Here is a 25,000-nt window from a genome sequence, read left to right as displayed (position 1 = left end):
TATGTCATGGAGATCATTGGGAGTTTTTAATTTTCTAGTTCTATTTGAAAATCGACACTTTACCAATGTAATGTAGAGTAGTTCTTCGAATACCCACCACTCTAGCGTCTTTTTTCACCGTCATTCCCACGAAGCTGTGTCGGGGTCACCGCTCACGCGTGTGCGTATGATGAAAATGTCCAGGATTAATCGTAATTGATACAACTGATTCCATGTACAATAGAGACTATTTCAGTCATTGATTATTGTTTATAATAAAATATCATATTATCTTGATACAAAATTATCTTGTTATTTCTTTTTTAACTTAAATATTGAAAATCTGACCTTTTCAGGCCGACGTGCATGGGATCAAATGGCGTCGATTTAGCTACCAATACCTGTCGGCCGAGCCCGTAGGCCCTCTCGAGGACCCGGTGCTTTTGGCATATTCACAATGCCTGGCGTTAAATATGCTTAGTGCTTGGCGTCGGGTACCGTGTACCAAAGTAAGTAATGAACCAGGAACACCTGGAGGGCAAGACAAGACTGAGCAAGGAGTAACCAAAGAGCTGTGGATCTATTGGTATGGAGATGATCCAAATTTTAGTGAGATCATCCCATCCGAGTTACATTGTAAGTAGTAATAGAATATAAATACTAACACCCTACTATATTATTATTAATTTAGAAATAAAATTGTATGGTTAGGCCTATTCTAGGCCTTATAAATTTAAAATGTATGATATTGATTATTTTGTAAACTAACATTTTATTGCAACATGAATTTAAACATCTGGTTTTCCCCAGATTATTGTTGTGTTATCAGAATAGAAATTTTAGTAAGTTATGCAATAGCCAATCTAAAACACATCAGGTTGAGGCTTGTTGAGTTGACACATACATACATATCACCTTAGTCATTGCTGCAGATAATCCCAATAATTATTTTAATACTTATGATTATTGGTAGATAAAATTATGAACATTGAGGGGAACATTACATTGACTTATTAGTTAGTATTTTACATGGTGGGATGAATGTCAGTGATTTTAAAATATCAATAATAATAATAATAATAATAATAATGGAAGGTCATTGGATTAAATACATATGGAACCCAAACTCAGCTCTTTGAAGGGAGGGGAGAGGTATTCTATAACGTTGCTGTAGCTTATCATTTGGCATTCTAACCCTACCATGCACCCACTTATATTCCTGGGTGCAGATAGAGTACCTTGCTTATGGATACAAGCGGAATGCACAGCGAGGGATTGCAACCCTGACCCTGGAAGTTGGGAAACCGAACTGTTCACGCTGTGCCTAACCACTTTTATTGGCAATATTTTAAAATTTTAAGAATATATTCATACAGACAAGATACAAGATTACAGTTATTTGTCGTGTAATTTTTTTTTTTGTAAAAATTGTAATTTTTTAAAAAGACTACATTAAACACATACTGTAAAGGTATGCTAAATTAGAACAAATTATATTTTGAATATAGATTTAAAAATGATTAAATTACATTAAATTGAAAAAAAGTAAAAGACCATAAATAAAATGGAATATAAATAATACCATAAGAAGAACTATTAAATCTTTTGTAAAATGTTAAAATATACTGTAATCTATAGGTAGTATATAACTATGTATAATAAAGATTGATTTATCAAGCATTCTGTATATTTTGAATATGTCCTGAACAAAAAAAATTTATTTATCAAGCATAATTGTATAATTGGATGTCCTGATCAATAGGAATTACATGAAAGTAAAAAATAATATACATTGTTGGAAATAAATTAACATATATTGCCTTGAAAAAATACAGAAAAAAATGATGATAATACTATAGATTTTAGTTTGTAGGCCTATTCATCTTGAAAGGCAATTTATTACTGTACATAAAATTGGTTGACTTCTTTAATCGGTTATTAACCATTTTGCAGATTGTGGTTTTATGATGGTTGTATCTGGTATTATATGACATCAAGTTCTGGTTTGTGGTTTGGTGATGGAGCACTCAGCTCTATTTATTGCAAGTGCTATTAGTAGTTGGTCATCCCATACAAAATTTGTAGTGAGAATTAGATTACCCCTCTGTCTAGTTATATTTATCAAGACCACCAAGTGTAGGGGTGGTTTTAGATTCCCCAGCTTGCAAAGTGGTTCAAGATTATGTTATGTCTTAGGTACAGGTAGGCCTTGACCCCTGCCTTACACGTGGTAATTATTGTTGAAGCAGTATTTCAGTCAGGTAGAACAGGTAGGCTAAGGGCTCCATACATAAACTTGATATTAGGTTGACGGCCCTTTCCCAGATATTGGACAAATAACCCATGTCTACCTTAATGCTCATATTTTTTTCTCAATCCTCTTGATCATTGATATTAATCTATTAAAATGTAAATGGCCAAAAATAAACCACCTTATATTTTAAAGCATAATTATGGTAATGTATTATTATATGGCGCATTGCTACGACCATATTGAATTTTTATTAACATAGTTTCCATAAACTAGAATTTTGGTCTTTTCGTATTGATTTGAACAAAGAAAGATAGGCTTATATATGAAATAGTATGGCTATTATTCTCATCACCATGGCAGTGTGTTTGATTATATAGTAATTAAATGAATAATAAAATATAGTACTATATGCTTTCAGTTAAATTTTGATTTTGTCAAATTTAGGTGTAAGATAAAATCAAATATGCAGATAGATTAACAAAACAACTTAAAATGTGTGCCTATGTTAAAAGTTAAATGCTTAAAATTCTTTGAAAATTAATAATTCAGAAACATTTGTGATTGCTCAAGTTTTTTTTTCTATAAAATTACAAGTCTGGTTAATAAAATATAATACTGTTACAGATTTACTGTACTCTCTATGCTAAAATTTACAAAAATTTTTCAATCTAGTAGGTTAAAAAAAAGCTTTTAGCTAACATACCACCTTGTTTTCTATTGTGGGAATCTATTCGGCACATTAATGCAACGAATATGGGAAAGATAGTAATTAATTACTGTTAAATAGGAATAATGTATTTTCTTATTCTAATATTTAATAGAGAACTAATTAATATACAATGTAGAGATTTAAAATATTACTTACATAGACAGTGTCTGGTAACTCTAATTAGAGATGCATAGACGAATATTATGTTGTGGACATGTACTGTATGCATATCATCATTGTGTTGTATCTTTGTGTGTATGTGCATATGTATGTTTGGCAATAAACCAAATGTTAGGCCCAGATGCTCACAAAGTTCCGTAGCTTTTCATGTTGTGCTTGAGTCTGAAAGGGCTTTGGTCCACAATAGGGATCAATGTAGGTGCTAATATTAGGGCTGTGAATATTGAACTTTGCATTAGAATTTCCCACCCGAGAGTAACCCTAGATAGACTGAATACAGATGTTTATTTAGTACATGATATATTTTAGTTGTTCTGGATTAAAATATTTTTTTTTACATTGGATAATCAATAGTTTGATAGCAATGACATTGGATAATTTATTAAACAAAAATATTAATCATTATTAAGTAAATCTTTCAAAAAAAAATGTTTGGTGATAGTTAGAATAAAAGTGTGGATGTTGGCACATATCTATCCAACTCATTTATTTTCCCTTAATTATTGTTTTAACTTGAAAATAATCAAAATTGTAGGGCTTGTTATTTGATAATGGCAGATGAGCTAAAAAAAAATGCAAACTTAATTTTGTTTAGGTGAGTGATTATTTGTGGGAGAGGGATTTTTTTTCTGTGGAATAGTTTTACACACATAATTACTAACTGCAGCCACCAAAATGGTGTTAGAGTTCTAAGTAGTTTACTACTACTAGATTTAAGATGTGTGATTTTCAATCCTAAGGTGCTCTGTTTTTTACACCCCTGAGGAGGATTTTAGGTGAGTGATAGTGTGCGAGTGCAATCGCTCAATTCAAATCACAAGCCCTGCAAGCATTTGTCATGTTATCAGTGGTAAGTAAATACCCAATGATATTGTTGTAAATTTTCTAGGAATCTATTAAGTGTACAGCAGTAGGTTATAGTAGGAAGTAGAAAATCAAGGATATTAACATTGAAAAGAGATATAAACCTATTCTGTCTGCTGTAAGCAAAATGATGTAAAAAAAAACCAAAAAAAACCCAGCTTTTTCGAACCCAATACAATAGCTACTACACACTAAATATCTAAGTAACAACCTTGTGCTCCTGACTGTAGTACATATTACATTTGAATTCTGAAAAAAAAACCCAAAAAAAAACCATTGCATAAATATTTTTAAGGTTTTAAAATTACTTTGAACATATTTAATAGGAATGATTTTATCTAGTAACTGTAGAACTGAATTATAAAGGTTTGTATGTGTTCAAACAGTTTTGGAAGTTCCTTGAATGTAATAAATAGGATAGGTGGGACTCTGGACCACCAAGCCATTATTACACCATTATTAATATTAATTTATCTCTGGTTAGCTATTATCTTTCTGTTGGGTTTACTGTAGGTAATGTAAACAATCTCCTGGTCTTCCGACCTTTGTGTTTGCACACACTCTGTCTATTATTTAATAATGTACCTGCTTTTGAGGTCAAGTTTTTCCAATTAATTGAAAGTATTACTGTAGTTATCATTGGTGTGTTAACTCCCGAAATCATATTGCTAATGACTTCATTTATAGTCGTACTATGTGTATAAATAAACCTTGATTAAGTTTTAAAATAATAATGCAATAATATCGTTTTTTGATTATTATCTTTATATGAAAAGAGTAAAAAAGTACTGTCAAATCAAAAATATTAAATTAAACGTTAAAAAGTTCATTGCATTCAACAATTATATTATTGTAAATTCCAGCTGTGTTATTAACCTGATTGTTTATTCTTATAATAATTGTTCATTTTCCTGTTATTACTGATGCTATCATTACTAAAAATCTAAAACATAACTTTTTATGGTAAATGTAAGTTAGATTATCAGTGTACAAAAAAACAAGGTTCTGTAGGAACTAATTTCCTCTGCTATAATGACTTCCTTTGACCTTTGGTGAGGTCAGTGTACAGTATGGCAGTTCCTATGTTATCTTATAGCTCTCTAATCAATAGAATTATTATTTGTCATTTTCAGAAGTAATGTATCACAGCTATTTGGTATCTTGTTGAAGTGTGAACAAGTCTAAACAGCAGTACATATTTTTTTTGTATACAAAACCATTATGCAATGATGCAAGAAAAATATTTGTCCAGAAGAATTGAAAGTAATAATTTTTCCGGTAGTAGTACTTTTATCATAAACCTGTCATATTTATAGTGTAATCCTATTACCGCCAGTACCTTATACATATTTACACAATCCAGAAAGTATGATGTTTTATCACTGTTTGCTTCAGAAATAAAACGTATTTAAAAAGATAGGAGTAAAACATTTGAAAGAAATTAGATGGTTATAATTTAAATAATGACCTATTTTTTCTTGTGAATTCATAGAAAAATTATTGTGTAATAATAATATACCTGTATTCAGTAAAGTACTTTGTTTATCATACATTAACATAATTATTATTAATATGAAAACCTGTGTTGGTGGAGGATTTTTAACGCCATTGGATGTTTGTACTGAAGGCCATGAGGACATAGTAATAATAACATAATGAACCAAACCACAAGAGATAAGACTTAGCTTACTTGATCTTAAATATTGTACTCTTGAACTCGGTTGACAGCAATGAGTATACTGTACTAGAGTAATTGAGGGCGCCTCTACATGTATTCTTGTATACGCACAAGCCTTTTACTATTTTAAAATTAACTTATGTTGTCGTACCAGTAAGTTAAATGCCAACTTTAGAGTGTGGAGAAGATCATATAAAAAATATTTTATTCATTATTCCTTTTACGAAAGTTTGCAAAATGTTCTACAAATTCTCGCACCAAGTTTGCATAAAATTTCCCCTTGGTAAAATACATCAAAGCTATATTTAATGAGCTTGAGGACAAATAAACAGGCGATTTTCCTCGAGCATTTTCATAATCAAATCTATTAAGATAGTGCTCTTGCAGCTTCAGAACAATAAATTTCTTCTGCTGTCCTCTAGTTATGGTAAATATAAAGAGTAAACATTAAAATGCTAAGTGCTGTTCTATACCATAACCCAATTCTCTTATAATTGAGTTCATATTTAAATAAAAGGAGTAGGCCTAAATATTTTTGCTGACAATGACATTAACAATAATTAAATGTAAGCTTTATCTTATAAAATAATTGTTTACAAATTACATATATTTTCTGTGTAGTATTTAATTTTAATAAAATATGAACATTGTACCATGGGATATAGTTTCATGTACCTGATTTAAGCCTATTGGGTTAACTGCTGTACTAAAGATTGGATTGGGAAAGTAAAGCTTAGGGATGGTCTCAAACATATGGAAGTAAATGACATAGTTAAACTCGCAATGTTTACATCTCCACCTGATAGAGGTGCAGTGTGTCTACATCCCTGTTAAATGATAAACTTAACAATTGATGTAAAATTCTACATATTTTCTACATTTTTGTATTCATTTGAAAATTATTTAAAACTATGCTTATTGATAAAACCTAGTGTGATAATGGAATATCCCTCCCGTTACAGTAGTACCTAATCAAGTTTATAAGAACTTGGCATGGTGTAATAACGTTACAAAGTCCCAAGCTTACTAGTGAGTCAACCAATGTAGGTACAGTACAGTACAGTAGGTAGGTAGGTAGTTCTTGGTAAAAACTGTTTATGGCATATTAGGGTAGCCAGTGAGTTGAACCTCAGTGGGGGATTTCCCTATTGACTATTTACAAAGGGTTGTCAATTTACTATCTGCTTGGTTATTATTTGCGTAACAATACGTATCCATGATATTTGTGAATGTCTTTCAGACCTCTGCTGATAACTTTGGCAAAAGTATTAGGTGGTAGATTTACATTTCTGAAGGTTGCATTTTTAAATGTTAAAATTTTGAATTTTATTTGTAAAAAAATTTAAATGGTGTTGGTAAAAAGAAAAATCATTGTACAAAATACTGTGTCAAATTTGGTATAGTATTTAACAGTTAAAAATATAAATGGGGTGATATGAAAAATGAACACATGTAAGAGGGGGAGGGAAATCTTTCAAATGAAAGAAGTTTGTGGGCCTATTTTCGTCGTAGGAATATATATTTTCAATTCCATTTCACACCTGGGGTTATAATCTAGGAAGCATTCATATCATCATTGTTTATTTTGTGTGGTAGTTGTTTTTTTTTGTAAATAAATACATTTATTAAATTGTACACATATGCATTAACATTAATTACAATTTAGAACAGAACAGAATTAAAATATTGGGTAGCTATTCTTATATTCACCACGGATATTTCAAACAGTTACAGGTACAGGTATGTATTAATCCATAGATATGATGATGAGCAACTGTTTGTCATGTTATCTTCTCTTGTTTATTGCCTTGCATGTCACTAGATAAAGTTTCTCCCAAAAGAGCTTATATGAATAGATACTTGTGAAGAGTAATGTTGATGAAATTGTTGATATTGTTGGTGGAAGGTTAAAAATGTTATCTGAAAGAATGATTGTTAACTTTAATTCAATTTAAATGAGATTGATATATTGTCGGACCTAAACATTTTGAAGCATGTGATTTTGTTGTCGCACATAAAAATAGAATTAAGTAAATTTTATTTATTATTTCAATCCTCTTAATTATTTACAATAGCTGCTTTTGTTTTTTTTTCTTTCTATGATACTAACAACAATTTTTCCAAACATCAGCGACGTTCTTGCTGTTTTAGATAATTTTCATTAAAAAAATTTGCTACAATTATCAACATTCAATTAAAAAATAATAATTAAAAAGGGAAAAAAAGGACAAAAAAAAGAAATTATTTGTGAAGTTGTTATTGTTCCACTGTCAATCACATGGAAGTTGCAAAATTTTACTGACACTCTATGTATAGAAATAGAGTGGAAATTACTACCACTGACTGGATGCTAATCACATAAAAAAAAACCCAACCAGTACACAGACTAAGTAATAAATATATGATAAAGAATGAAACAGTGGCATGCTGACAATCATGGGGCTCTCAAGTCAAAAATAATATTTTTTGGGGGTACTCAGTTTTTCTATTATGGACTTTATCTTCTCCTCCCATAGAATAATTAAAAATCACCAGTGTTAATTTTGAAATATGCTTTGCTAATTGATCCATTTGCATCTGTGTAAAATTACAATTTAATACCCAATTCGATCAGGCAAAACTAAAGAAAATATACTGCTCATTTGAATTCGATGTTAAAGCTACGAAATTAAATACTTGTTGGTTACTAAATTTGTTAATTAACTTTTTAAAATATTTAATTCAAAATGATTTACCAAGATAATCTTTTAAGATCGTGAAGTACTGTGCTGGAATTGTGTGATAATTTACTGATCAGCTATCTTATGTTGTCTTAGTTTAAGTCAGTTTGATTGTAGAAATTTATAGCTCAAACGTTTGCCTGTTAATATAGCATATTAGTATTCGAATACAGTAGCCTACAAGTCTACACTCTACCTTGAATCGCCATTTAAACAACGGTATGTAATATCGCTCCGATATATCTGCATTCACTAACATATGAATAGCTAATGTGGCGATGTTGCATCAATGAGTAAGGATTAATCTATCCAAGATCAAGCCTCTCTCAGAAACCAATAAACATCAATAGGTGACAGGCAATGTACAGGTATTAATTCTAGCTCGCTAGTCAGTATAAGAGATGCCACATGAATAATGCATGATAATCAACTAACTACTAGCTCATTGCCAAGCACTACATTGAATAAATAATAATAACTGAAAATATGTTTAATTTCATGATTGCAATATTCCTGCAGAGCGAATAATATGAAAGCGTTTATGAATATTAACATTCACACTCATTATTAGTTGTAATCTAATTTTTGTGACAAGGATGTGATAAGAGAATATAAATTTACTGGTGGAATGTGAAAAAGTCTCAATACAGTAAATGCACTGTAATTGTAAAATAAAAATGTCTTGCTTAAAAAAATTGTGACCTTTGAACCACATTACTTGGAATAATTTTGGTATTCATTGCTTGAATAGTGGGTGTAGCAAATATTGTACAGTACACTGTCATGTGATTTAAGGTAGTACATTGAGCCTATTGTCTGGGATTTTGTAGTTTGTGTGATAGGGTACCCATTCAGTTTTGAATCGATGAAGATCAGTTATTTAGGGTTGAGGACCAGTTGATTAGGGTTCAGGACCAGTTTTTTACGCTCGAGGACCAGTTATCTACAACTTAGAACCAGTTGTCTGTAATTTAGTTTGAACCAGTAGTCTAGGTTGAGGATAAGCTATCCAGGATGTGGGATCATTTCCCAGGGAGAGAAAGCAAAGTGGTACCACTTGTACAATATTGTAGCTTAATACAAATTAGTTGTATTTTAATCAGTTGTCTGAAGATGGCGAATTGCTATCAGAGTGTGTTGAATCCAAATGTATTAAATCAGTGCTCCAAATGTAGTAAATCGGTCATCCAAAATGTAGTAAATCCGTCATCAAAATTTATTAAATGAAGGATGAGGAGGGAAATTTCCCGATCGGTTTAATTCAGGAATGATTGTTCTGTTGTTAACCATCAGCTGCTAAAAATAGACTACATGTCTCCTTTATATAACTCTAAATAATTTTGCTGGTAACCCAAATTATTATTATTACTGTACCATTATTCTAAAATATATTTCCATGAATTGAGTTCACATGGAAAATTAAAATACTGTGTTTATTCAAATAAATGCTGAGGAAGGCGTATATGTTTAATTTTTAAATTTTGAAAATAAAAGCCCCTTAATTTTACTGTAAACGTGGAACTACATACAACACATAATTACCATAAAAATGTGTTATTTCGTGATCATAAAGACTTATTGATCCCAACCAGGTTAGAAGAAATATAATTTTACTGAAGTAGAACATTTATAGCATGTGTTCAGAATACTTCCATTAGTTTTGTTTACAGTCATTTAGGGTGACATTTACTTGGGTAAAATTAAATGGGTAAAATCAAGGAGGCGTTTATTCCAAATGAGGCTCGGGAGGGTAAATATTCGGGGGAGTGGGGTGGAGGGAGGAGAATTAATTAAACGCAGGGCATTTATTCGAGTAAGTATGGTATAACTGTACCTAAAGGTCAAGCTTTCAATACCATGACCTGTGCATATTTTTGAAGTTACAATGTATCTAAAACTGTATGATTTCTGTTTATCTTTTTAGTCGAAGAGAAGAAAAATTGGGATGACGGGTTGTCATACGAGTGTCGGACATTGCTGTTCAAAGCATTACACAACCTTATTGAGAGGTAACAACAAATATTTATTTATCTTCTTCAACTTTCTTTTACGAGGGTAACTCTTACAGCAAAACTGAATTAATGAGAACCTTGTAACATGCACACAACATAGGAAGTTAAACATGAACAAAATACATTATTCATTAATTAGTTTTCAGTTAACAAAGCAATCAAATTTATGTGCTTGACAAAGTAAAACCATGTTTGATTCAGTTATAAAAATATAAAATATTTATATACCAAGACTGATTCATCTTTATATTTGTTAATACTATAACAACTTCAATAAAATGTTCTCTATCAATCATAATAATTCTAGGTAACAAGTGAACAACTGTAGAGACCTACTGTAAACAAAATGAAATATTTACTAAAGTCATAGTACAAAGGAGGTATACTGTACTGTAGGTGCTAGTGAACAGATGGTCATGGTATGCTCAAGTCTGTCATGAGTAATTGGATTGTGGATTCTTGGTTAACAATAATAATAGTAATAATAAATATTAAAATGCTAAAAATAATGGTTGGTCTTTAGTTTGGCTTCCATAAAATTGCTACACTCTCTCTAAATACTTTTCATTGGGATGGCAGCTGTCCCCGATGCAATTTTGATCGACCAATAATTAGCATCGCCAAAAACTGCCGGCGAGGGCATATGTAGCGATCTTGTTCCGTTCTGTCATCTACTCTCCTAATGTTAATTGTATACTTATTACACTAATTATCTTGACTGAAAAGTAAACCAACAAGATCTAGGCCTACCTGTTTGGTTTATATTGATTGTACTAAAAAAATGTAAGGTAAGAGAAGGAAAGAATGGCAAACTTGGTAAGTTATTTCAAAGGTGAGAGAATGTCAAGGGTTTATTGTCTGTGCTCTCAACCTTGAACATTCCATTGCAAGTTGCTCACTCTACAGATCCATGCCAGTACAGTACCACATTTATAGCCAAATCAACAGTATAGCCAATGAATGACCTTGAAAATAGAGCTTGTTTAAAGTGTTACAGATCAAAGGGTAATGGAGATTATAGATTCTGCTGTAGGACATTAGGTCATCTGGACGATGATGAAGAACCTACTACAACTGTGAGGTGACAGGACAACCAATTAGGCCAAATTAAATCAGTTACTAGTTTCAATTTCCCGCCCTCACCATATTTTGGAGCCTCATGAAAAACTATTTGCTATAACAAAGAAAACATGGAAAATAAAAATAATGGTGATCTGAAAGATTGTTGCCAGAGCCTAAAAAAGAGGTGGAAACATAAATAACAGAATAATGTACATAAATACATTAGAAATTTATTTTACTTCTTTTATAAAAAATAGTTTTTATTTATTAGACAGTTTACCACTAGTAAAGTATAAAGGATAGTAAAATATCAAATAATAAATATCTTTGCCAAAATTTATTTTCAAATCTTGGACATGAAACTAACAATTAATTTTATTTGGCCTTAGCTGTTTAAAAAAATTTCAATCATTTAGGCTTGCCACTTAATCATTATCAGGGTTCTTACCAGCATTTTTGAGTGGTGGGCAGTGACCATGCCCACCCCAGGGGTTAATCAACAAGTCCCTACTCTAGTAGTCTTGTAATGAAAGTATTTTGTTAGCCTACGTTTTTTTTTTCCCACTATAAATTGCAAAAATATTGGTGTTGGACGGGCCCGACCACCGCCGACCAGCGTGGTGAGAACCCTGCCTAATCATATTAGTTTTATCTGATTTGTTAACAAAATCATAGGAAAAGCATAAATACTGTTGAATACAATTTCAAAGTCAATAATAATCTATAATCTCTGCACTTATCAATAACACCGTATGAAGGTGTGGTTACGTATTAATTTTTTGATAGATAGCATTTCTAAAATATTTCCAAATCTGTTCTGTTTACATTCTAAATAACAATAACAATTTAAGTTTAAATTTTATAATAAAGGATTTCATCTGTTATAAAGAATTCAGAATGTTTATGGTTTGGATATCATTTGATATTAGTATGAATAAATCTGCCTAATAATGCCAACACCTTCCCAATTTGGCTCCTCGATTCAGCTCTTGTTTGGTTTGTCCTGGCATCAGAGACTAGGCACCATGCTGTGTCTACATCTGGCTAATTTCTGACCTTCTGTTATCTATTTAAGGTAAAGCGCATTTCACCAGTAAAGCGCAACCACAATATACTATATTGTTTGTTCACTACTGCAGTGATGGTAATCTTTCTGTGGTGCAACATGCTTGTACATGAACTGGTGTGGTTCTTGTTACATCGTGTGTGGCCCATGCAAATATTTTTGAATGTTTATTTGGAATTAAGGATTTTCTTTCTGATAATACAACCCACTTCTGTAGCAATTCTGAAGTAAACTATAGGCCTAATCTCTGCTGGTGTTTGATAAATTGAGACGGCATCAAAAAATGCTACAGTACTCTGCGGTATTGCTCATTATCAACTAAGTTAATGTCGCTTAATATTTATGATAATGTAATTTGATATTTATATATTGTAACTAATAATTTCCTCTCATTCTAGGAACCTCTTGGGCCAAAACTTTGTGCGCATCGGGAAATGGTTTGTGAGGCCATATGAGAACAACTCGATGAATGACAGTGTCACGTAAGTTTACAAAAAAAGAAAAAAAATAATTAAAATTGTAGTGAACTTGTATGAAGTGGTGTGTCACCATCCAAACTTTAGAGAGTATTAACTATTTTCAAGGGGAGAAAATGAGTCACTACAATAACATGGTTTTGTCTTCAGGGCTTTCAAAGCAGAATGATTTTTATTGCATCATTAATGATAGGAGATGTTGGTATGCAGGCATGCCTGTTTATTGTTCCTCCTTTAGGTTTCATAGCAAAATAAGTGTAAAGTTTTTTTATGTATTAGAGGGATCTAGAACATGAACAGTCATTAAAAATAAAATGCAATGAAAAAGGAGGATAGCAGATATCGCACACTTTGCAGGGTTGTACAGTAGCTTTCCCAGAAAAATATGCGTTACAAGTTTTTTTTCATGCATCGAAGGGATCTAGAACACAAAACACTCATTAAAAAATTAAAAAAAAATAAAATGAAAAAATAAAAGGACAGTAAATTTCAAACACTGCAGGGTTGTATAGGTACCGTAGCTTTCATAGAAGAATAAATGTTTTTTTTTATAATCAAAGGGATATAGAACACAAACACTCATTAAAAATAAAATACCAAAAAGAGAAATGAGGAAGCTGCAGATTTCAAAAACTTTGCAGGGGTCTGCAGTATCTTTCATAGAAAAATAAAGGTTACAAGTTTTTTTAGAACGCAAACACATTAATAAAAATAGAATGGAGGCTGCAGATTTAAAACACTATGCACCTTAATTTGCTTAAATTATTATAATACAAATTCTATAAAATTCAGATCAAGTAAATTCTGTTGTTAGTCTTATAAATTGCATTTTGTATATAAAACTACGTAATTGTAAATGTGAGGTTATAATATAATCTGTTATCTATGTTAATTATATCATTCCTGTAAATTAAAGTCTTCAAAAGTAGCTACTTGTTATAATAAAGATTTATTGAATCTTATGATCTTAGTATTCCTTATTTGAAGTACCTATGAAAGGTCATCACTGCAACAATATAAAATCATAAAGCTTCTATAACAAGAAGCCATTGCATCATAGTATATGGCTGATTCCCAGTCAGATCACTGATATCAGCTGGACTCAAGAAGGAATTACACACACTTTACGTTAACCTCTGATCTCAACAATAATACCAATTGAGTCATGTTTATATTGCCAATAGCATTGCAGTCAGTAGCACCAGCCTCTTTGTATTTTAAAACTAGTTAGTTACAATTGCTTTTCAATGCAAAAGGGAAATAATAATGTGGAGATTTTTCTTTTCTTTTTTTTTTTGTTGTGGTTTGATGTGGTTTGAGAGATGTAGACTTGGTAATTCTGTTTTATAATAAATAAATGTAAAATGCAGAATGCAGTAAATGAAATATGTGAGCATTTGGATGTATACTATACACACACACACACACGCGTGCACAAAACAATAATTAACAATTGAATATACTGTTGTAGAGTTTGAATTCTGTTTTAATAAGAAACATTTTTTTAAATATGTGCATTTCCATTTGATGTCTTTTAGTGCATACCGTATGGTACAGTAGCAATGAAGAATGACTAATGACTAATTTATCAAATTCTGTGAAATTCTCTCTTTTGTAACATAATTAAATATTCTTCATTGGCAATATTCACATTGAGTTGCTAGACTACAGGGTCATTATGAAGTGTAGAAGCAGTAGCATGGTGATATTATTATTATTAGCAAGTATTTAACAAAGGTTAATTTTTCTCAATTTGGTAAATTCTTTTGCTTGCATAAGACATGAAATATAAGTTAAAATAGAATAATTTAACATTCCTTATATAGAATTTAATTTCAGGGGAAGTTAATAGAAATAGAAATAAAATACATTTAAACTGATTAGAAATATAGATTTTTTTTTTTGTCATGAAGAGTGAATCTCGATGTCATTTGAATAGGTTTCTGTAACCTTGATATCCTTTTCTCAGAAATATTTTGTGTTTCAATTCAGTGTGTTTTGAAATTATCTATTTGGATGCTATCAGGCACAAGTGTTATTAGTTCTAACATTTAAATTTCAACCTCTTTCTGTCAACCTATGTAATATGATTATGTTTCCATGGCAATAGTGACATCATTGTATGATATTATGTGATGTCATACTTATCAACAATCCATTTGGCATATGGTTTGTTTGCTGACCTATGTGAAAATAGTAATTTCATAGTGTTAATAATTCCTTTGATAGTATGTCTGTTGAATATTCCACTAAAGTATTGTACTTTTGTTAGGTATTGTAATTTTGTTATTTGTTAATTATTAGATAATCTTAAATTTCCTATCTACATATTATATGATAATATAATGATTTCATTTACATTAAGATTGAAATTAACTTAAAATATCAGAGGATGAAATTTAAATATGATGCATGCATTATTATTGTCTGATAGACTCAATATTAGATATAGTTCATCAGAGTTTTGTCTGATAAAGCATTCTTTCAGATATCTGATCAAACAAACCATGTGTCTTCATGCTGCTCTATTTCATTAGACTTGGCCAGGTGTAGACTGCATTGGCCAATGGTTTTCAGTCAGTTGATGAATCCATCTCTTCAAGGTGCTATAGCTTTTTGATGTGATGCCATTTGCTGATTGTTGGTGGCAGTTTATAGCGGTCTTTGTGGATTTTTTGTTTAAACGATTTGTCACACGAGCATCCTCGTATTCCGGTCATCGTGGGAAATCCATCGGCTAAAGGTTGGCTGGCGTAGTGTGCATCAAACGAAACATTTCCCATTTGAGTCTGATTTGGGCAAACATCACCTGTCAGGTTTGATAAGTTTCAGTTCTGCTTTAGGATACTGGCATGATTTTTATTCTTGAGAATGAGTTAGATTTGAATCAAAGTTCATGGATTAGAAAGTACCCCTTAACCATCCAACTATAACTGATGCCGATTAAGTTCTAGAAATTTTAAGTTGTCTGATTCCAATGAGAGATGTTGCAAAAGATAGAAATAAGTGGTATGATCTGTTTTAGTTTAGTTTTGTTAACTGTATACAAACAGGACTTAACAGAAAGTGTACAGTAAATTGTATTCAGTTATACTAAAGTTTTTTTGAATAAAAGTTGTTCTATACTGCATTTCTTCAGCTGATGGTTTTCCGCATGATGACCGCAATGTGACAATCCTTGTGTGACAATTCAGTTATGTTATGATTTTACTAATTCCATTTACTTAGTTTATTGACTAATTATAGAATATTTTGTTATGTTGGTTAAGTATCCACTACAGTAAACCAGAACCAGAGAATATAATACAGATTTTTTTCCATTTAAGACATGATAAGAGTTTATTACGTTTTACAAATTGATCTGAAACACGACAGCTCTATGTCAAAGTAAACTGAAGATCATAACATTTTAGAGACTACTTTTAGTTCATGAGCCCTTAATGTGCAGTACAGAATGTTTTTTTTAAAGTTCAGTATAATTTTATATAGTTAGAAAGATAAGATAGGCCATGTGAAAAGTAAACAATTTAGGTTGCGTAATCCACTAGTCTGAAGTCAACATTATTGTTATTTCAAAGATAAATGTGATTTGATAAATGTGATTTGATAAATGTTTCACATGGGTTCAAAGTAAAGAGTATCTGGGAAAATTGACTTGCACAATCGTTAGTAAATTTTCTTCTGTATTACTGTTAATTTTATAGATCAGTGTTACATTTGAAGCATATGTACTTAATGAGCATTAATTCTATTAATTTATACAAATTAACTTAAAAACTTAAGGTCGTATTTTATGACATGACAGGTGTTGCTTTAGTATGATATACTATTAATGCATCTTTAGTGTTTGCACCATCACACTGGAAAAGCAAGTGCAGTTGAAACTTATAATAATACAAAAGGAATTTTAAAGATTTTTTAAAGTAGTTAAGCTTTCTTTAATATAATCGTTAACCATTTTGAGTTCATAAGGGTGAGTGGTCAAGTTATGGTTATTCTGATTCCAATAGTCAAGAAATGGATAGCATTTAGGTCAAGTAGTGATGAAAAAACACTCCCTGATGAGAATATCCTAAATAGTTAGGGACCATCTATCAAAATTTATTGAATAAATTTGTGTTATAATTCCTTGAATGATAATGTCTAAGCAAATGTGGAATATCTTTTTTTTTTCAATTACACATTTAATATTATCTTGCTTATAGCAACTTACGATAAAAAGAGAGCATTTGGAATGTTGTATTATTTCATCCACATGTCCTAATGTACATTTATGCTTATTAGGCCCAATAAAAATAATTATTAGTTTATCACCATATCTGGACTGGAAAAGTGATGAGGGAGGAAGGCTTTTTTTTTCTAAAGCTATATCACCCTTAGGTTGTTTTGCTGGTGCATTGATATTCAAAGTAAAATACATGATTGAGATAATACAATATTTACTAGAAATATGAATAATAAATAAAAACTCCCATCCCTCCCCCCACCCCCCCAATTTTTTTCCCCAATTCTATAGAAGGCATGTGTGCGAGAGTGATAACTATTTTTTTTTTTAATTGGGCCTTATTTCTGTGTTTGCAATGATACAAATCTAATAATTTATTCTATGTGGGGTTTTACTGTATGATGCTAAGTGACTGGAAAGATCAATTGATAATACATACCACCTCCTCCTCCTCCAATACATTAATCCTAATTAATCAAATCGCTTGTATCACCTTACAACATGAATAATAAAACTCAATATTCCATAAAGTATATTTTCAGAAAGTATACATCAAATCAAGGAGAGGCAGCAGAGTGAACTTAAACCAATCTTGATAATTTTATTAGTTTATTTTTAAATTGTTAAGTTCAGGTTAAGTCTTATGGTAAAATTCTTTCAATTAAATTTTTAAAAACCATTCGAATTACTTACTACACATTTAAAAAATCAAGCAGTTTATCATCTTTCAATTAGATAGTATAAATCATAAACATTATATTTCTGTTTGATTACCAGTCAATTTAAAGGTTGATGCAAAAGAATAACAATTTTGTTTATGCATTTAACACTAAGAAAAAATATACTATTCTAAGGCCCAATAAAACAAATTATTAGATATTATCACCCTATCTAGGCTGGAAAATTGATGAGTGAGGGAGGATTTTCACTTTTTTTTTAAATTTTTGCTAAAGCAAAATATCACCAGTGGGTTTTTTGCATATGATATTCAAAGTCAAGATACATGATTACAATACAAACAATATCTATTTAACTCCAAAAATTTAAAAGAAATAACATTATAAAAAAAAAAAAAAAATCACAATTTTTTTTTTTAAATGTTTTTTTTTTACAATACCAATGACATGCCGGGGATGGGGAAGGTGATGAACTAATCATTTTTAAATTGGGCCTAATGTTCAATAGAAAGCTAATTTAACTAGCATGAAATTTTGTCAGTTGAACTATTAAATTTTATTGTTTATTAACTCAATTATAGATAACTGCATTTTAATAAACAATAATGCTGACGTTAAACGATTACATTTTTATAATTGCTGGTTCTGAATTCCACATATAACCTAAGCATTGCTTAATGGAAATATTCTATACTTTATATCATAGTGCCTTGGGCTGGCAGTACTTTTCAAGTTAATTATTATGTGTGCATTTTTGTGGTAAAACTGTAGCACTATATTGTAGACCTTGAAATATTTTGTCTGTCCTAAGGGAGAAGATGCACTACCTGTTGGTAACCCTCTGCTTTGGTTGTTTGTAGGCTCTGTGTGGTATTTCTAGGCTGAGCCAAGGTCTTTAACATGCTTGGAAATTAGGATGGTGTGTTGTTGCAGGAAAACATTAGGGTCCATCTTAAATTATGATAAAGATAATAATATTATAATAATGCGTTACAAAGTTATATTTTTAATTTTGAAAATAAGATGACTTGTTTTAATTATAGAGTGAATTATAGTTGTTAAATTTGTGTGTGAGGCCAAATAAATTGGTGGATTTTATTTCTGGAAAAACATAACAAAATTTTACATTTACCAAGAAGTGGGTATTGATTGTTTTTAAACTGCTAAATTTTAAATCTCAAATGATACAGTACTGCCACGAAATATTGCAATTTTACCTGTGCGCAGGCTTTGTAGATACATCGTAGCCTGATGTAAACAATCTAAGCAAGGCTACGCGAAGCGAACCTACGAAGCAAAAGCATGTTCTTTATTTGTATGTGCAGAAAGACTGCTATAGCTTACTGGTGGAGTAAACAATGTATTGCTTGATAATTTGTGAATGACAAACACGAGTTTAGACCGTTAATTTAAAGTATGGAGCTGTTTTTCAATAAGAAAAACGTACACTTGATTTCATGGGAGTCTCCTCTTCCACTCGCTGTCCACGACAGGAACTTGTTTGTACTGCTGTATTATTTTTTAGCCTAGGCCTAGCTTATTTTTTATTTACAATTATTTTACCTCTTTTAAATGTCAAAAAATGATGTCCTCAATGACAATACACACATGTGAAAAGATTGTTCATCAAATAATATTTTGTAGTCTTGATTGAGTAAGATAAATAATAAATATAAAGGAGAATTAACGTCCGTTGGTTGTAAAATTACCGAATGTCGCATGGAAAACCCAATGAAAAATAAAACTTAGCCAGCATCAGACGTCAGAGTGCGCGCCAATCAGAACACAGTAAAGTGTGTTAAAGGTTAACCTCGTGGCAAATGTTGAAAAGCTGTGAGCGACAGTGAGTAAAAAACGAAGTAAATGCGGTCTAGCATGACTAGCCTTAATTCGGCAAGGTAGTGATTTCTATACTTCCATTTAGTTTGGATCGCTTTGCAGGTTCTGCTTCAAATTACGGTAAACAATGAACAACGTGATCTGTAGAAATCGTAATAATTTGTACATGATTTGTCATCAGTATTATTATTTAAAAGAAGAAAATTCCTACTACCAGAACAATAATATCAGATCAAAATTCTACGGATTTGAATGTTTACCAGTATAATTACTGTCTGCTCTCCTCCTCTATAGGGGAAAATGTAGGCTGTACGTAGGCCTAAATGACATCAAAATTCGAACATACTGAATGCCCACTAGGTTACCTAGCTAGCGAACTAAACGCAGTTTTAAAAAACATGATCGATCTAATAATAAGGTAGGATATAACAAAACAATAAAGTTCTAACATTGTTTATTAGTAAATTGCAACATTGCTCATGTGTTGAAAGCTGGTAAACTATATTTCAATATTGTTTACGCATTGTTTATCAGCCCGACGACCCAGCCTACGATCATTGCAAAGCTAATTAAAATAACAATGACCTTCGTGGTGGTTCGTAGCTACGTTCGAAACGTACCTACGAGCAGGTTACGAGAGGTTACGCGCAGATACGAAGCGATAATTTGTGTCTGTACTGTAGGCATTGAATCATTTTAAAGCATTGTAAATAAACATTATAATGTTATACTAATATGAATAAACTTTTAACTTCGTTATTGAACAATAAACTACAGTAAAGTACTTGGAAGTGCTAGAAATAACTCACCGACTGAACAAAACACTAACTCTAACGGGGAATTCCCTCATATATTTTTAGGAGTTTCATTATACGTTTAAAATTATTTTTTAACCAATTTTACATAATTTTTCTATTTTAATCAGTAAATAATTGTCTTTTTAATCACTAATTAACCACTGATACAGCTGGAAAATGTTTGAAATTTTATGGCCTGTCTCGCATAATGTTACAATGCTACATAGTAACATAGATAGCTCAGTTGATAGTCAGAGTGAGTCCTAATTTCTTTACACACATGTTGTTGACAACAGCATGGTTGCATGACATTAACTTAAACATTCCACAATGCCATATCAAGTAGGTAGTGTGTGAAAAACAAAGATAAATTGTTCTTGAAACAGACATTCTGTGTTTTGACTTACTTTGATTTTAAGTACGTGCAAAGTATTGGTACAGTACTGTAATATTGGTGAAATATTAAAATTTGTTTTTAGGCCAGTTTTCTAGACTTACTTATCCAAACTTAGGCTATTCATAGTATCTCATTAGTAATTTACCATTCTAAAGTCTTTAGATTAGTATTTAAAAAAAAATCTTCACCCACTGGATTGATTGATTGATTGACCTAATTATTTTGTGCACACAACGTCAAAGAATTGCAAAAAAAAACAGATTTTAAGTGAGTATTTTTATGATGATACACTTTTTTCTTTGTATAAGAACCAGTGAAATTTTGGCCAGGCTCAGTTTTCCTTAGTTTTTGGCTGATTTCAGGCTCAAAATGTTCTAATGTTTTGTTCTTATTGTACAAAAAAAAATGGCCCAAATGATAGGTAGGTATACCTACTGTACTGTATTGTAGAGAGTACATAGTCACACCTACTATATATAAGGTACAGATATAATTTTTGGGTTTTTCTAGTTTTTAAAAATCTCATTTGACATTTTACCTCAGCTTCAATTTGTTCTTATTTTGTTCTAATTTTTTAAGCAATTTCAGCCTCAGTGTTTTTATATAAAATGTGTTCTTATTCAAAAAAATGTATAGTGATAAAATTGGTCGCTTCTACAGTATATTTATAGTATTTTAAGAATTTAAAAGCAAAAACTGTTTCCTTAAATTTTTTTGGAAAAAATTATTTTTGTACAACAAAGAATAACAAAGAATGATGGCATCTTTTCATAATTTCTTATCCTAACATAATAGTTTGCTAGAAGTAATTGTATTAATCGCAAATGGCGAATATTATGACAAAATTAGCAGACATACGTACCAGCAAAACTCATTTTCTATCATGCTTAATTAAGTTCATTCATCTCTTAGACACCGACGCATTGCTACTAGTATGCGCGTCTATTATGCAAATTGCTTAGCGACTGCATTATTCCACTCTTTTATGGAGATCATTATATTTTTTTTGCAAGAAATGAAATGAAGAAATATTGTTTTTCTTAATGATATCAACCTTCCCGTCATGTTGACAGTGCCACTGTGTATTTATTGTTGGATGATTTGTAAAGTGATTGGAGAACGGAGGGTGAGGGTGGGGGAGGGGGGAAATTGTTTAAGTAAATGTAATTTGATCTAAAGAAGATGTGGATTGATACTAGAGTGAGCTGCTATATGGTGGTTTCTCAAATTACCAGGTATAAATTATAGACAATGACATTGGTGAATACTTTTAATATTATTCTACTCAATGTGTCTCCAGTGGATTTGTTCAACCTGATTTCCCTAGTGTATGAGGAATGGAGTTCTCTGTATGTCTGCATGTAACTTAACTAGCACAACTAGCTAGCCCCTTTTGTTAGACCATGTATATTTAACTTACCGTGAATACCCTTGAGGGGAGGGAATGTGTGGTTTTTCTATAGTCAGATTGTGTAATTTGGATCTCACCGTTTCACCTTTGATGTAACCTTAACATTGACCTTTAACCCTTTTATAAGTAGGGTTCACAATAGAACTAAATTTGAGTTACCAGAGAATCCTAATAAATTGTTTTCCACAATAAAAGTATTGATTTGAGTTGAACAATAATATTGTAATAATCTTATCTTGTAAATTTGCAAGTAGGACCATCCACATGGCTTGTCTCAATTACATCATAATGCTTCTACTCAACCATGTATTGCTACTAATGCGATAGTTGTCGTTTTGTGGGACCCTAGCAACTGTAGCGATAAGTCCATAGGCTTAGCCACCGAGCTGTCCGACCGTCTTTTGGACGGCCTACAATTATTTACGACGGCCACTTTTACTTGGACGGCTTGGCCTAATCAGCTCGGCCTGGCCTAATTGCGAATTCTTTATATTCTTCAAATCTATCGAATGTTATTAATTGAATATACGTTGTTTTCGTACCAATATTCGGTGGGGATTTCCAAAGATAATAGTGGCCCGCCCATCGGCTCAGTGCCATGCCCACTGGCTTCCATTTTGTATTTTAAACCCTTGGCGCTGTCCATCATTTTGGGGTCCACGGTTTAAAAAGCAAGTATTTAATATTAGGATAGTCTAGTCATTTGGTTGGATTGATTGAAAATCAATGTAATGATTGAAATAATACTGATAGAGTACTTTATTGACAAATATAAGTTTGAATTTAATTACCCAAGTTTTCACCAGCATACTGGATTCATCACACAGTAATTGAATAATGTACGTAAGAAATAGTTGAAAAATCATTCTATTATGAGAACTGTTTACATTACATTCAATTTATATACAAAGATGTGGTCAAAACTCAATTTGAAGTGAGCACAACCTCTAAAATTGTTTGATTACGTTATATAGTCATGAAATTGCAAAATTTATGTGGCTGATGATTGGTAATTAAACATTTTAAATCATGTTTTTATTTTTGTCATACGGCTTTGTGATCGATCAGTAATCATTGCACTGTAAAAATCACAAACATACAGTGAAAAATCATGAAACTTAACAAAAGGTTGTATGTGTGCATTAATATAGGCCTACACAGTACATATTGGTGTAATTGACATTTTATATACTTTCCTGATTGACCCTTAACATTTTAAACCAATGTTAAAAACATGTTGAATTCCTACCGTACCTCTTCCATTTCTCTTTCCTGTTTGTGATGCAGCCAAGCGTGTAATTTCTAAATCATTTTGAGGTCAAAACGACAATAAACACAAAGTAACAGAGTGTGCAGATTTGGGTAGAATCACCAGACCGTTGCTAAACTATTGTTCAATTCACCATGCTTTGATCTTGGTGAATTGCAACATCAACTTCCTACATTCTAAGAACCATTGGAAAATAAATGGGCCTATACAGCTTAATAAAATATTTATCATTCAATAATGTTTTATATACTGTAGGTAATAAACTTATGATGGGTTTTTAGTTGTGATTTATTAATGAATTATATTCTGGGTGATTTATCATTCTTTTGTGCGAGATCAAATGCGTTAGGCGAGAATTTTTATTCCTTCATAAACTTTTTTTTTTAAAAATCATCAGAGTTTAGCAGAAAAACAAAATTGTTCTTTTGTTTAGCAAATAGTTTTGCCAAAAACATCCGGGCAGAGGATAAAATATGGTTAAAATTTTATTGTTGAATGTAAACAGTGTAGTAATGGAATGGTTAAATACTTTAAATCCATATAAATAGGAAGAAATATACATATCTTATTTTTGCAGATTTCAAGACAGCGGCAGGCGTAATAAAATTAAAGAAAAATTTGTATTTTTTTTCTGAAATTTCCAGTTTTCCGTAGCGGTGGTTGCACTAATTGGCCAAAAATAAAATTTGATTTTATTCTAAATTATAAATGTATAAATGTATAAAAAAGGTTTTGCCTTATGAAGGAGTATTCAATTAAATTTGCTTTACATCAGACCATTCCTATCAGAATATGTCTAAAGGTTATTTTCCATGTTTAGTATCAGTGTTTAATTTACATAGTCTCGCATACATTTTAATTTTATTTAAAATGGACAGTAATTACTAAATTGTCATATAATATTAGGTATGCAGTTATTAGAACATGCATGTTTTTGTTTTGCGTTTGGTTAATCTTCACTTAGAATTGATGTTATTCACTCGCAATATTTTACTAGAGCGGCCCAATCATTAGGTTAATGTAGCTTCTCTTGAGGCTTTATACACAATGAATGACATCATAATTCAGGATGTAGAGGTACAATTTGAATAATAATTGATAATACTTAACCCTCTTGCTTGCAGTTTTTTTTTTTTCTCAATTGTTTACATTTGGTTTCTGTATTTAATTTTTAGTTCCTATGCATGTAATGCATTAGGAACTATTGTAATCACTCTTGCTATTTCCTATGTTTTTTATTGTGTGTAGTGTGTATGTGTGTGTGTAGACATTTATGCAAATGCGCATGCGTCAAAGAAAAGTTTTCCGACATTTTGTTTTACATCGCGATGCGAAGATCGATGTGAAGTTTCTGCAGAGTTCAGTCAGGGCTCACGCTAACCGA

At 31.2% G+C, this 25,000-nt stretch overlaps 1 protein-coding gene across 1 annotated transcript in view; it reads left to right on the top strand.

Moving 5' to 3' along the window:
• The window catches only part of LOC117102491 (mediator of RNA polymerase II transcription subunit 13-like), an 83,332-nt gene that overhangs the window by 345 nt on the left and 57,987 nt on the right, over positions 1–25,000 (top strand). The window contains exons 2-4 of the mRNA XM_033242774.1: positions 336–615; positions 10,309–10,393; positions 12,923–13,006. Of these exons, the coding sequence (XP_033098665.1) occupies positions 336–615; positions 10,309–10,393; positions 12,923–13,006 (449 nt within the window). The remainder of the gene's footprint in view (positions 1–335; positions 616–10,308; positions 10,394–12,922; positions 13,007–25,000) is intronic.

This window comes from Anneissia japonica, unplaced genomic scaffold (genome assembly GCF_011630105.1).
Source record: "Anneissia japonica isolate Jap-2015-1 unplaced genomic scaffold, ASM1163010v1 scaffold287868_len458714_cov195, whole genome shotgun sequence".
Taxonomy (NCBI): Eukaryota; Metazoa; Echinodermata; class Crinoidea; order Comatulida; family Comatulidae; genus Anneissia; species Anneissia japonica.
This window is presented reverse-complemented; position numbering and strand designations above follow the sequence as displayed.